Source organism: Canis lupus, chromosome 7 (assembly GCF_003254725.2).
Source record: "Canis lupus dingo isolate Sandy chromosome 7, ASM325472v2, whole genome shotgun sequence".
NCBI classification, from domain to species: Eukaryota; Metazoa; Chordata; class Mammalia; order Carnivora; family Canidae; genus Canis; species Canis lupus.
In genome coordinates this window covers 67,203,454-67,218,700 of record NC_064249.1, presented here as the reverse complement: position 1 = coordinate 67,218,700, position 15,247 = coordinate 67,203,454, and the positions used below count along the sequence as shown (strand labels likewise).

Sequence of the window (15,247 nt, the reverse complement as noted above, 5' to 3'; positions counted from 1 at the left end):
TTGCTGTAATGTCCAGGTTCCACTCCGGGTGATGATGAGACAGCTGGCCCTGAGAACCTCAACTCTACTCCAGGACCTTCCCTCAAGACCAGCACCCCTGCCTAAACCCCTGGCCTCCTTGCAAGTGTGGACTTTTAAAGACTGGCTCCCTCTAAGCTGGAGACCTAGTGCAGGGGAATGATGGTGTATAACAGATTCCTCCATAAAATAGTCTCAAGCTAACAGTGACTCCCTTAGGTGAAAAATCACATGAGGGAGCAAAATTTCTGTACTTAAAACTGATTTAGTGTGCATTTTTACCTAATGGAAGAGAAAAAGAAATCACCCTTCCCTGGCATATTAAGCCCAAAGAACCACTTGGCCACTGAGAATCTTTTGAGGATTTTCTTACCTCCTTGGTCATTGCAGAACGATTTTGGGTTCCTACATCTTCTCAAGAAAGTTACCCTACCACAGCAGGAAACAATACTTCCCACACTTCCTCAGTCAGTCCTCGTTTTAAATATCCTGTTCATTGTGACCATAAACCGAAACCCCAATATTTCCAATTCCAAACTACACTAGCTGTGTACCTTTGGGCAAATTACTTAACATTTCTGAGCCTCAGTATCTTCCTTAGCAAATAGGAATAGCAATAGGCTTTACTACTTAAGGATTTGTATTGAGATAAGCAAGCAAGGCACCTAGTGTTTGATTATCTGATTTCTTTCCAATCACCTCCAAGAGCACAGCAAAAACCAATTACTAAATCACATGTTAGAAGCTTCGGTAATGAAATGTCATGGAGGAAGATCTCTGGTTTAGGAAAGCCCTGCCCATTCCTTCCGTTTCTCCTAAATGTCCCGCCCACTGATTATTCCTGTAGTTTACAGTTTATCAAAGTCCCATATAAACTTGGTGTGAGGGTCAAATCACTTTAAGCCACCCTGGAGTTTCCTACTTCTGATTCGTTTCAGAGACTCTCACTAAATATTACTAGGGAGGGGCTGCAGAGGAGTCCCTAATGACACTGGCTCACCTGAGGCCATAGGTGGTGCTCTGTAGTAGGGAGACAGGGGCACCAGTCTCATATTTGCTAAGTCATAATTTGTCCTCAGTTTAATTTTAGGGAGGCTCAGAGTTAAACAAGTTTTTCCTTTTTTTTTTTTTTTTTAAGTTTTTCCATTTTTAAATGGACTTTTTGAGTGTCCAGACCTTAAGAGTATGTCAATGAATTTTTATATATTAAGAAGGTTTTTTAAAAAAGATTTTATTTATTTATTCATGAGACACACAGAGAGAGGCAGAGACATTGGCAGAGGGAGAAGCAGGCTCCCTCTGGAGAGCCCGATGTGGGACCCGCTCCCAGGACCCTGGGACCTGAGCTGAAGGCAGATGGATGCTCTACCACTGAGCCACCTGGGAGTCCCAATAAGAAAGTTTTTAAGAAAAAAAATTCTAACTAGTTCTTGGGATTCCTGGGGCCAGAACTGAAATCGGCATTTGCTTGCTTGACCCACCCCTAACTAGAGCATTCTTTTCATAGTTTTACACCCTTGGCTTGTAGGGAGGCTGGGGAAGGAGAGAAAAACAGTCATTAGGTCCAGAGACAGCACTGCCAGCCGACTTAGTCCCCAGTCATTCATTACAGTGCCGGGTTAGCACGGTCACCAACATCATGAGCCTCAGTTTCCTTAGCTGTAAAGTGACATTAATGGTTTACACAGATGTTGGAAGGATTTTGTGTAATATTGGGTTTTATAAAGGGCCCGTAAATGATATCTAGCATCATTATTCCCAGGGGCCAGCTCACAAGCCTACCAGGGAGAAATCCAGCTGAGGGGAGGGCTTCCACATTTTCCTCAGAAGGAGCTATTTTTGGTTTCCTTAAATCTTTTGCTTGCCCTGCCCAAAGGGAGGAGGGCTTGCAGCTGTTAGTCAGGTGGTCTTTCCTTGCTAGGAACCCCATGTGTCAAGGCTGGTAGGTGTGGACACAATATTAACCAGTTTGGTGACAGGCTCATGGATAGCTTTGGGGGGGTCAGCCTGTCACAGCCCTGCTCCAGAGCCTTGAGGGATGGCCAGAGGCCACTGTGCTCAGAAATAAAGAATTCCAGCAGCTGTCTGTGCTGTGGGGGCCCTCAATGTATACATATCTATAGGTATAGGTGTAGGAGGAAATATTAAAACTTCTATTTTTATGTTTTAATTTAAAAATTGGGGAAGCCTGGGTGACTCAGCGGTTGGGCATCTGCCTTTGGTTCCGGGTGTGATCCTGGGGTTCTGGGGTCGGGTCCCGCATCAGGCTCCCTGCATGGAGCCTGCTTCTCCCTCTGCCTGTGTCCCTGCCTCTCTGTCTCTCTGTGTCTTCATGAATAAATAAAATCTTAAAAAAAAAATTGATGGTGGGGGAGGAAAAGCGGGGAGTTGTTCAATGGGTATAGAGTTTCAGTTTTGCCAGATGGAAGGAATTCTGGAGTGGTTGCACAGCGTTGTGTGTGTGTCTTAGCAACTATTGAATTATAATACATAAAAATGGTTACGATTATATGTTATGTGTGATTTAGCACATTTACACCTTCCTAAAAATAGAATTTAAAAGTAATTTTCTCTCAATGTTAAAATCTAAAGTGTTTTCCAAATTATTTTTGCTCAGTTTTGATTTCTTCTTTGATTTAAGGGTAAAGCTGGAAAATAATTTTTAAAAAATAATTGAATTGTTTTGAATGTTATGTTCATTGTTAATGGTATTAAACTAGGAGCCATGTAATGTTCATAATTTAGAAACATATTAAACTTCATACTGTAACATATGAACACTTTTTAACATCCTCTTATGGACATTTGGATGTGTAATCGACCCTTGAAAACATGGGTTTGAATGCATGAGTCCATTTACATGTGGATTTTTAAAATAAATACAGGGCAGTACTGTAAGTGTATTTTCTCTTCTTTATGATATTCTTAATATTTTTTCTTTATTGTGGGAATATAGTATATATTACATATAACATACAAAATATGTATTATTTGACTATATTATTGATAAGGCTTCTGTCAATAAGACTCATAGTAATTCCGTCTTGGGTGAGTCAAAAGTTATATGCAGATTTTTGACTGGAGGTCAGCATGCCTTACCCCTGCATTGTTGAGAGTCAACCTGTATTATACTTCCCATTGGTATGGTAGACAGTTTGAACTGCAGCTATCAAAGGCATTTGAATAAAGAAATTGATTAGGCTGATGTACTATTTTCTACACACTGGTGCTGTCTTGTGGTACTTATGTCAGACCACTGCATGTTGCCAACTGGTCAGGAGGACACTGGGAAAGTGGGGTACTCCACGATCCAGGAGCATGGTTCCCTCTCTCTTTACTCCCTTGAAGCTGATTGCTAGTTAAGAGGAAGCAGGTAAATGATCATTTTATTATCTAGTTTTTAACTAAACTAACACTCAGATTTAAAAATATGAATAATTTAGGGTCACGTGAACAAGAAGCAAAAGGCAGAGCTTATACTTCTTCATGATAAGCTCTTTCTTTATTGGTCACATGACAGTCCAACCATGATCTAATCAGATCTGGTAATTGGCTAAAAAATTTCAAAATACTATCCAGAAGATTATTTGAAATATGGACTTAATATCCACCCTGGCTAGTGCTGAATCTCACCCCAAATGTATTTTATGCCTTGAGATATTAATGGTAACAATTCATGTGTCTAATTTATAAATAAATTAATGTGCCTAGATTTAGGAGAGAACGCTAATAATAATTTTAATAATAGGGATGGGAGATCAAAAACCTTAGAGACTACAGATCTAGCCAAAAACTGCTGGAACAGTTTTGAGTTAATATCTGTAGTCAGAAGGGACTAAGGATAAAGTCTTTTTAAGAAAGTAGCACTTTCCCAATAGAGACAAATCCTCCAAATTCCTGGATTTGGAGTTCTTTGCAAAGGTCTACTCTGCTAGGACTGTGTTCTTGGAAGAAATTTGAAATTTCCTTCAAACTTTTCTTCCACTAAGAGTTGCTATCCCCCCCCCCACCAAAAAAAAAAGAGTTGCTGTCCAGAAAATCCATTATTAGGGGAAAGAAGTAATTTATCAATTGCACTAAGAAATACAGTATTTATGACCTAGCTGTATTTAAGAACAGGTGTTATTCTCAATTACTGTACCTGCTTTTCTTCTTTGCATTTCTTCAGGGTTTTCATCAGATTGGTATGTTCCTCCTCTCTTCTTTCCATCATGATTTTCATCTGCTTCATACCAATCAAAGCTTTCTTCACCTCTTCATCTACATCTATGTCTCCAGCCTCAGAAAAACCTGAAAGATATGTTGCAGTTTTTTCCTTTGAGATTTGATCAGATTATAATGTATCAGAATTACAGTGAGTTCACCAATTTTTCATGTCTCCTAAATACTTTACTGTTCTTTTTCAGCATCAAACCCTGAAACCAGATCACAATGAATTGGCTGTTGGCTGCCACATGGACACAGCTGCCACATAGATAATACCTTCTATTCCTCGCTTCTGAGCTCCTAGACAAGTCAGAGTTCATTTAACCTCATTCTTGTCCCTTTCCTCAGGGCCTGTTTCCATTTATCCATTTTTTCTCTCTCACTTAAAACTCAAGTGTTTATATTAGAAAAAATTCAAATTTTCTTCACAGACAATTTATATTAAATGCCCAACTGGGAACCTCAAACACAGTGAACAATTTCCCTTTCTTTCAGCTTCAATTGCCTTCCCAGGAGGCATCAAACCTAGAAAGTAAAAAAAAAAAAAAAAAAACCTAGAAAGTATCTCACATAATGCAAGATTCTTTAATAACCTACCAGAAATCTCTTATGCACCTTTTTTTTAAAATAAATTTTTAAAAAATATTTTATTTATTCATTTGACAGAGAGAGCGAGCGAGAGCGAGCTCAAGCAGCAGAAGCAGCAAGCAGAGGGAGAGGAAGAAGCAGGGGCTCCCTGTAGAGCAGAGAGCATGATGCAGGGCTAGATCTCAGGACCATGGGATCTTGACCTGAGCCAAAGGCAGGTCTGAGCTGCCCAGGCGCCCCTTTTATATACCTCTAATAAACTGGTAGTGGATGTGAAATTCATTGTCATTCTCTCTTTGCAATAGTCAATGTGGCTTCCAAAGGACCTTATTCTTGCTACCGAATTTAATTATAGACAACCATAAAGCAACATTTTAACAAATTTATTTTTCTAAGCCTTCAGTCCCAAAAGCATTTATTATCAAGCAGAGGTCACAAGTTAATGAGCATAGACTGACCAGATTTGATGTCATTATAACCCGTTCTTTCACTATCGCAAGAATAACTGCACAGATTACTTTAATTGTTTAAATTTTTCAAATGCTAGAAAAGAATTTCACTGTTAATTAAAACTGTGCTGAGAGGACACCAAACATCTGGATGATACCAAGAAATGCAGTGCAAAAGTTGGCAAGTTTTATCTATGCGATAGCAAACATCTGGATATGTGAACGTTCTCAGATACTCGACTGGAATTTTCTGTTTTTATTCCAGATGTTTGGCGTCATGTCTATTTGGTTTAAGTGCCTAGAGAACATCTTACCGTGAAACTAGAAGGCCGTAATGAATATGGTTATCTCTCTGCTGTAAATCACTGTAAATGCCAGCAGGACATGCAAACATACAAGCAGGACACCGTGCAGAAGATAAAGAAACCAAACGTACCCTTCAGGTTTCCATGCATATCAGTTTTGTCCTTCCAAGTAGGTGCACAGTGACAATCTTTCAGCCATAGCAGATACACAGTAAACACCAAGAGTGATGGCTTCATGTTCCTGCTGTTACTGCAAAAGAAAAATAAACCTGTACCAAATGCCTTCCATTAGGTTAGTTTTTGCCAGCATCAATTGAAAACACATGGTGATCCAAAGCATTTTTCTGTCAATTTTTCTTTATGACTTTAGACAAGTTATGCTAATATGCCTGAGACATAAGGAGATTTGGAATATAAATTTTAAAAAAGAGAATCCAAGTCCCTATTTTGTTTACATTCTTTATGACAGTTAAATGAGGTCATCATCTGAAGTATTTGAACTTTAAGACAACGAATAGTATAGATCACAGCCCCAAAGAATCCGTACTTCATTTTATGTTCTGGTCAGCAGTAAACATCCTGAAGCACGAATTAGTTAAAATATGTCAGAGGGATTCTTTTTCTCCAAAATTCTGAATGTTCAAGTAAGTTTTTACCTAGGTAGTTCATTACTTATTTTTTTATGAAAGCAAAAACACCCTCACAGATTTTTCCCATATGTCTTTATAAAACCCGTCAAGATATATGAATAGTGAACAATTGAATTTTTTCTTCTCAGAAAATGAATTTACTTTTAAATTTGATTTGATATACTTTTGTTATAAACATTCCAAATATAAATATGTGCTTTAATAAAGTTAAATACATAAAATAAGTTAGATTATCTTAACTCCTCCCAAAGGGATCTGCTTTATGTATGTTATTTTGGAAAAAAAATTCATTATTTAATCAAAATTTGGGTCTTTTTAATATAATAAAATAACACCAGTACTAGTAGTTACATAATCTACATCTATCATTTGAACTAACTCTTCTCTGTTAAGATCTTATCTATAAAATGAAACTTTTTAACGAAATATATTTACCACTAATTTTGCAGTATCTCCCCAGTGATGTTACCACCAGCTTCTGAAAGGACCTTCACTTTTCTCTGATTTAATTTTCATCTGTGTCAGGGATTTAGCCTTCTTTTAATTTGATGACACAGTTCTTAATCCTATTAACCTAACATTTTGAGATTAAGAATATGGTTTAAAATTTGGTAGTGTTTAGAAAGAAACACTAGAGGGCGGGTTGTGCACATGATCAGGAATTAAGACCTCCAGTTCCTTTATTTTACACAAATATTTTTTGATTGAAGTATAATTGACATACAATATTACATTAGTTTTCAGGTATGCAACATAGTGATTTGACATTTACATAATTTATGAAATGATCACCATGATAAGTCTAGTTACCATGTGTTACCATAGAAAGTAATTGTAATATTGACTGTTACTTAGGCTGTAACAAATGTAAATGTAAATAATGCTGCAATAAACATAGGGATGCATATATCTTTTTGAATTAATGTTTTAATTTTCTTCAGGTAAATTCCCAGAAGTGGAATTGCTGGGTCATATGGCAGTTCTATTTTTAATTTTTTGAGGAACTTCCATACTGTTTTCCAGTGGCTGCACCAATTTACATTCCTACCAACAGTGCATGAGGCTTCCTTTTTCTTCACATCCTTGCCAACACTTTTGATTTCTTGTCTTTTTGATAATAGTCTTTCTGATGGGTGTGAGGTAATAGCTCATTGTGGTTTTGATTTGCATTTCCCTGATGATTAGAGGATGTTGAGCATCTTTTCATGTGTCTGTTGACCATCTGCATGTCTTTTTTGGAAAAATGTTTATTTAGGTCCTCTGCCCATTTTAAAAATCGGATGGGGGGTGTTGATGTTGAGTTGTAGGAGTTTTTTGCATATTTTGGATATTAGCCCTAACTGGATATATCATTTGCAAATATCTTCTCCTTCAGTAGGTTTCCTTTAAGTTTTGTTGGTAGTTCCTTCACTGTGTAAAAACTTTTTAGTTTGATGTAGTCATATTTGTTTGTTTTTGCTTGTTGCCCTTTGTGTGAGGGGATAGATCCAAAAAAATATTGTTATGACCAATGTCTAAGAGTTTACTGCCTATATTTTCTTTTAGGAGTTTTATGGTTTCAGTCCTACACTTAGGTCTTTAATCCATTTTAAGTTTGTTTTTGTGTATGGTATAAGAAAGTGGTCCACTTTCATTCTTTTGCATATAGCTGTCTAGTTTTTATAACACCATTGTTGAAGAGACTGTTGTTTCCCCATTGCATTTTCTTACCTCTTTTGTTGTAGATTAATTGATCACATATATGTAAATTTATTTCTGGACTTTGTATTCATTTCCATTAACCTATGTGTCTATTTTTAGGCCAAAACCATACTGTTTTGATTACTTTAGCTTTGTAGTGTAGTTTGAAATCAGGGAGTGTGATACCTCCAACTTTGTTCTTCTTTCTCAAGATTGCTTTGGCTATTCAGGGTCTTTGTGGTTCCAATCAGGAACATTTGTGGGACTATTTGTTCTAGTTCTGTAAAAAATGCTTTTTTTTTTTTTTTTTTTTTTTTTTTGGTAGGAATTGCGTTGAAACTGTAGATTGCTTTGGATAATTTGGACATTTTAACAATATTAATTTTTCCAATCCATTAGTAGGGTATATATTTCCATTTGTGTCATCTTCAATTTCTTTCATCAACATCTTATAGTTTTCATAATATAGGTCTTTCATTTCCTTGGTTAAATTCCTATGTATTTGACTTTTTGAAGCAGTTGTAAATGAGATTTTCTTAATTTCTTTTTTTGCTAATTCATTATTAATGTATAGGAATGCAACAGATTGTTGTATATTGGTTTTATATCCTATAACTACTGAATTCATTCATTTATTAGTTCTGGTAGTTTTTGGTGGAGTCTTTAGGGTTTTCTACATATAGTATCATGTCATCTTTAAATAGTGATAGTTTTATGTCTTCCTTACTAATTTGAGTGACTTTAATTTCTTTTTCCTGTCTGATTTCTGTGGCCAGGGCTTCCAATGCAGTGTTGAATAAAAGTGGCAAAAATGAGCATCTTTGTCTTGTTCTTGATCTTAGAGGGGAAGCTTTCAGTCTTTCACCGTTGAGAATGATGTTAGCAATGGATTTGTCATCTATGGCCTTCATTATGTTAAGATATGTAAAGAAATTCCCTTTATACCACTTTGTTGAGAGTTTTTGTCATAAATGGATGTTAAATTTTGTTCAGTGCTTTTTCTGCATCTATTGAGATGATTATATGATTTTTATCCTTAATTTTATTAATGTGGTATAATATGTTGATTGATTTGCAGATATTGAGCCATTCTTGTATCACTGGAATAAATTCCACTTGATTGTGATGTGTAATTCTTTTAATTTTTAAAAAAATTTATTAATGAAGCTTAGTTGACATATAATGTTATATTAGTTTCATGTGTACAACATAGTGATTTGACAAATTTATACAATACTCACTGCTCACCATGACAAGTGTAGCAGTGTCACCATACATTATTATAATAGTATGGACTATAATTCCCTATGCTGGACTTCTCATCTCCATGACTTACTTATTTTTTAACTGGAAGTTTGTACCTCTTAGTCTTGTTCATCTATTTCTCCCATCTCCCCAGCCACCTCCCCCCTGTCAACCACCAATTTGTTCTTTGTATTTAAGAGTTTGGTTTTTGTTTGTTCATTTGTTGTTGTTTTTTGTTTTTAGATTCCACATATATGTGAAATCATACGCATTTGTCTTACTTTGTCTGACATTTCATTTAGCATAATGCCTTCTAGGTCCATTCATGTTGTCACAAATTGCAGGATTTAATTCCTTTTTTATGGCTGAGTAATACCTTTAATGTGTTGTCAAATTTGGTTTGCTAATATTGTGTTGATAAATTTTATACTTATGTCCATGAGGGATATTGGCCTGTAATTTTCTTTTCTTCTCTTTCTTTTTTCTTTTCTTTCTTTATTTTTTTGGTAGTGTCTTTTTTTTAAGTTTTTAAAAATGTATTTATCACAAGAGACAGACACAGAGAGAGAGGCAGAGACACAGGCAGAGAGAGAAGCAGGCTCCATGCAGGGAGCCCGACGTGGGACTCGATCCCAGGACTCCAGGATCATGCCCTGGGCCGAAGGCAAGTGCTCAACCACTGAGCCACCCAGGGATCCGTTTTGTGGTGTCTTTATCTGGTTTTGGTATCAGAGTAATGCTGGCTTCCTAGAATGAATTTGGTAGCATTCCTTCTTAAGATTGTTTGGAATAGTTTCAGAAGGATAGGTATTAACTCTTCTTTAAATGTTTAATTGAATTCCCCTGTGCAACCATCTGGTCCTGGACTTGTTTTTGTTAGGGTTTTTTTGATGACCAATATAATTTCATAACTAGTAGTCATTCTGTTTAAGTTTTCTATTTTCTTCCTGATTCAGTCTTGGAAAATTGTATATTTCTAGGAATTTAATCATTTCTTCTAGTTTGTCCAATTTGTTGGCATGTAATTGTACTAGTTTTTTTTATAATCCTTTTTGTTTTGTTTTTTAAAGATTTATTTATTTATTTGTGATAGACATAGAGAGAGAGAGAGAGAGAGAGAGAGAGGCAGAGACACAGGCAGAGGGAGAAGCAGGCTCCACTCCTGGAGCCTGACGCGGGACTCGATCCCGGGACTCCAGGATCGCGCCCTGGGCCAAAGGCAGGTGCTAAACCGCTGAGCCACCCAAGGATCCCTTATAATCCTTTGTATTTCCAGGGTGTTGATTGTAACTTCTCCTCTTTCATTTCTGATTTTATTTATTTGGGCCCTCTCTTTTTCTGGATGAGTCTAGTTGAACTTTTATCAGTTTTGTCTTTTCAAAGAACTAGCTCTTAGTTTCATTGTTATTTTCTATTTTTTCTGTTCTCTGTTTCATTTATTGATGCTGAGAGGGCACTGATGGGTGGGGCTGGTCCTTGGTGTGGCTAGCTGCAAAGCCCAGCTCAGACTATTGTAGGTGCACTGGTGGGCGTGGCTACCCCTGTCCAGGAGTGAGTTGCTTTGGTAGGGTAGATGTCCACCGGGTGTGACAAGGTGGAAATGTCTTGGGAGGGGAGCACTGGTCCTGGCTGAGGCTATCCATTAGGTGTGGTAGGGTGGGGGTCACTTTGGAGTTGGTGAATTGGGCAGGACACGTCCACAGGGGGACACTTGGGGAGTGTGAATGGTGGTAGCAAAGGTAGATGGGGAATATGAAAAATGTCACCCATCAGTACCAGGCCAGTTAGGTAGAAGAAGAATAAGGATTGGTGCCTGGGAGCACTTCCATCCCAAGAGGAAGTTCTTACAACTTTCTGCTCTGTTGGCGAATGCCGTAAAACTAGTCAGTAAATCTTCACACATGGCCCAGGAGCTTTTCAAACTCCTGCCTCTGTGCTGGGTCTCAGAGTGAGTGCGTTTGTGCATGGTCCCTTTGAGAGTGGAGTCTCAGCTCTCTTGGAATTAAGCCCTGCTGATTTTCAAAGCCATATGTTATGGAGGCTCATCTCTGTGCAGGGGCCCAGAGCTGGGGTGCTTAATGTGAGGCTTGAACTCCTTGCTCCTCAGGGAGGACCTCCACATTTGTGACATTTCTCCCATCTGTGGCTCATTGCATCAGGGGTGTATGTCCTGGCTAGACGACACCTTTATCCCTCCTACCTGTCTCAATGTGTCCTTTTCTTTTTCTTTATATCTTTAGGTGTGGAAGAGCTGTTATGCTAGTCTGTAGGTTGTTCTCAGAGAGAGTTGTCCTATATGTAGTTGAAGTTTTGGTGGGAGGTGCTAAGTTCAGAATCTTCCTGCTCTGCCATCTTGATCTCTCCTCTACACAGATATGTTTTTATAGGACTCATTCAAACTTTGAACATTTTTTTAAACTTGAAGTTTTTGATATGTATATTCCTATATAGGCCAAACAAATTTCTTTGGAAATATAAGCCGTAATATGAAACAGAGTAAGTAAACTCTTAGATAAAACATTTTGAAGATTATTTATATAGTTGTCTAGCATTTTTTGACTATCCGCAAACACATTTTAAGTAGATAAATGATAAAATCTAGCATATAAATAATGCAATAGATAGTATTTCAAGCCCACTACAATTTGCTAATTGATGAGCTGAACTGAAAATTCAGCTAATGATTTGTTTAAAAACAATTTAGAGAACTCTTAATCACCATAGCCAGTTGTAGTCTGGGTCTCTCTGGGTACTGAAATCTCAAGATCATCATGGGTCCCTTTAAAGTTTTGAGGGATTAGCATATTATGTGCTTAGTGCTTTCTGAGTGGGTCACACTGACTGTCCTGAACTGGCCCACCTACCTTTCAAAGGCCCTTCGATGTTGGTCCTGGTGTTTGAACAAACTGCTGTTTGGAGTTTATCTATGCTCCACTTAGGCACCAAGACAGGCAATTACAGGACATATTCAAAGTCCAGCCCACACCCAATTTCAGCTGTCTTAATTATCCACTAATTCTCTGTTTTAGTTGGAAACTTCTTAGCTCTGTTGGAAAACAGATTAACTCAAAGCAAAACTTGAACTATTATTACGTTAAGTAGCCTAATGTCACTTTTGAGCAACTACAGTCCACACCTGTAAACAGATGTGTCCTATCCTGAGAGGTGACTAGTTGGCTAATGGAAGAAAGGGCTTTGGGTATTTTTCTCAGGAAGAGAAGAGCACAGTTCTGGAAGAGTTAGTCATAGGAAATTATCCAGTGCTACTCTGACCCTGAGAACCCTTGCTCATTAGTTGCTGTTGTCCAAGTTTGGGACTGTTTGAAATCATGGCTGACATCTGCAAACCCAAATTTTTTGAAAAAGGAAACTGTTACTTAGGAAGTCCAGTGGTTCATCCCATAGTGGCAGATTTTTTTCTGTAATCCATGTTCCCCCTTTAAGTGTAATTTCTGAGAACGCAAGTTTATTGCTAACTAGTACTAATTACTTTTAAAAAATCCTGAAGGTTCCAAAAAGTTTCTTCCTCTAATTATTTCATCTGTTTTCACAGCTGCCATTTTACTCTTAAGATTAAGCAATATTTCATACAAACCCCACTTACTTTTATACTTATGATGTCATTATGTTTAAGATTTAAGTGGATTATAAAATACCACAAATAGCTACTTGGTAACTAAGGAGCAAGGTCATCTTAGTTAAGAAAGATGGCAAGAAGATGTGTGCAGTGTAGTATCAACCAAGAAATAGGCTGAGGAGTCAGACAGATGGATTTCAAAGTATCAGCTACACTGCTAAGGTCAGGCTTGGACAGAGTGTCTTAGACATGTGGTCCTAATGGACTTGTTGCTAAGTCACTCCGGATTAGATTTGTCCATACTGCCACTGGCATAGCCAGACAACCTCTGGACTTCTACTGGGACACTTACTTCGCAGAGAGCAGATGAGGAAGCCTGTGCCATTTGTGCTGTTTCCTATGTGCAGCCCAACTCCAAGATACAATGTCAATGGTCCCCTGCACTTGTGCAACCTGGGAGCCCTCCTGTAATAAGCTGGGATTTGCTGATTTGCACCAGTAAGTTCAGAAAGAGAAGGAAAGAGAGTGAACCCCTAATGCATTCTCACAACTAATGAGATCCATGGACTAGTGGATTCTTCAAGAGTCAAGTAACCTACTCTTGCTTGGGATGGTGGGAGGCCCTGGAGTGTTACCCTGGTAGAAGTCCCTCCAAAGTAACATGAAGATGTTCTCCTACACACATACACATACACACACACATCAGGGAGGCAATGTATGAAAGAAAGAAAATAAAAGACAAAAGATAAAAAATTCAGGATCCAAATTTATTTAGGTAGATTATATGGATTATAATAATAATACATTTTGCTAGATTTATTTTTCGTCCTTCCTTCCTTCTTCCTTCTATCTTTATTTATTTAGCCATTTATTTAACAAATTTGAAGGACATAATTCCTATTACAAAGCTAAATTTTAGAAGTAGAGTATAAGTTCTCTTAAAAATTGCTCCCTTTGTAGGCAAAGGTTGGCTAACTCACTGACAGAAAGGACCAGTGGTATAGTATAAAGATCACTGATTTAAAAGGTCAGTTCTCATCAAAATCTCTGCCACTCTGTGCACTCCAGTCCTCCGTGTCTTCATCTAAAAATGAGAAATAATCGGGGCACCTGCATGGCTTAGTCGTTTAAGTGTCTGTCTTTGGCTCAGGTCATGATCCTAGGGTCCCTGGGATTGAGACCCGTGTTGGGCTGCTCAGTAGGGAGCCTGCTTCTCCCTCTCCTCTTTGCTCATGCTCTCTTGTTATCTGTCTCTCTCAAATAAATAAATAAAATCTTAAAATTTTTTTAAAATAAAATTGAGAAATAATTGGAAGAATCTCAATTGTTACCCCAGTTCTATAATTCTGTGATTATTATTCACTTATTCTCACCAAGCTTCATCATAGTTTAAGTAAAATAAATGAATTGAATCAATCTGTATAATAAAACCTTACAGCTACCTTATCTCTCTTACAGAGTTGCTGAATGTGTCCCTTAATTAATACAGATAAAAATGTTGTGTTGAGCCATAGCTCAAGTACATGTAACTGGAAGGTAGACCAACAACTTCTTAAAAAAATTTGGACAAAACAAAAATTATTTTGGCCATATATCATAGGCAGCAGAAGTAGGCACAGAAACCAGACTTCAAAATCTTTCATGAAAAAGATCATGGTTGAAAACAGTATGAAGAAATAATATCCCACTTAACCTTATTATAAAGTCAGAATTTAGGGCAGCCTGCGTGGCTCAGCAGTTTAACACTGCCTTCAGCCCAGGGCGTGATCCTGGAGACCGGGGATCGAGTCCCACGTCAGGCTCCCTGCATGGAGCCTGCTTCTCCCTCTGCCTGTGTCTCTGTCTCTGTCTCTCTCTCTGTCTGTCTCTCTCATGAATGAATAAATAAAAAATCTTAAAAAAAAATAAAGTCAGAATTTATCTGTACCAATAAGTACTACATAAATTTATTAATCAGGATGCATACAAATACCAAATACATTCTAAAATTTCCATTACACCCAGCATAGTACTTCCCTTGTTTGCAGTGAGCTCAGCTTTTGGGATAGCATATTCAGCAAATGTGTATTGGGCACCTATGATGTCCCACACATGGAGGAGATGACAGGAAGAGAACAGAGACTTTCTGCTGTCTGGGAGTTCATGCTGCATTCCAGTGGGATTGAAGAGAACAACACTCAAATAAGTATATAAGCAAGAGCATATCAGAGAATGAAAGCAGTTACAAAGAAAATAAAATGGGGTTATGTGATTTTAAGTAATTTGAAAGGGGAGGGGCTACTTTAGGTAGATAGTCAAGGAAATTTTTAAACCAGTGCTTCTTAAACTCTACCATGCAAATGAACCACACGGGATCTTGTTAAAACGCAGATTCTGATGCAGTATGTGTAGGCGGGGCATGGGATTCTGCATTTCCAACAAGACCCCATGTGACACCCGTGGGTCCTGGACCACACTTTGAAAGGCAGGGATCTTACATATTTTTCCCCCATGGCATTCCCGTACTTAAATCCTTTCAGGAAATTCTCA

General features: G+C 37.7%; 1 protein-coding gene across 3 annotated transcripts in view; it reads right to left on the bottom strand.

Moving 5' to 3' along the window:
* Positions 1–15,247, bottom strand: part of CLUL1 (clusterin like 1) — a 51,415-nt gene that overhangs the window by 19,099 nt on the left and 17,069 nt on the right. For all 3 annotated transcript variants that reach the window (XM_049112849.1, XM_025429367.3, XM_049112850.1), the window contains exons 3-4: positions 5,698–5,816; positions 4,160–4,308 (exon numbers count right to left, since the gene is read on the bottom strand). In XM_049112849.1, the coding sequence (XP_048968806.1) occupies positions 4,160–4,308; positions 5,698–5,816 (268 nt within the window). The remainder of the gene's footprint in view (positions 1–4,159; positions 4,309–5,697; positions 5,817–15,247) is intronic.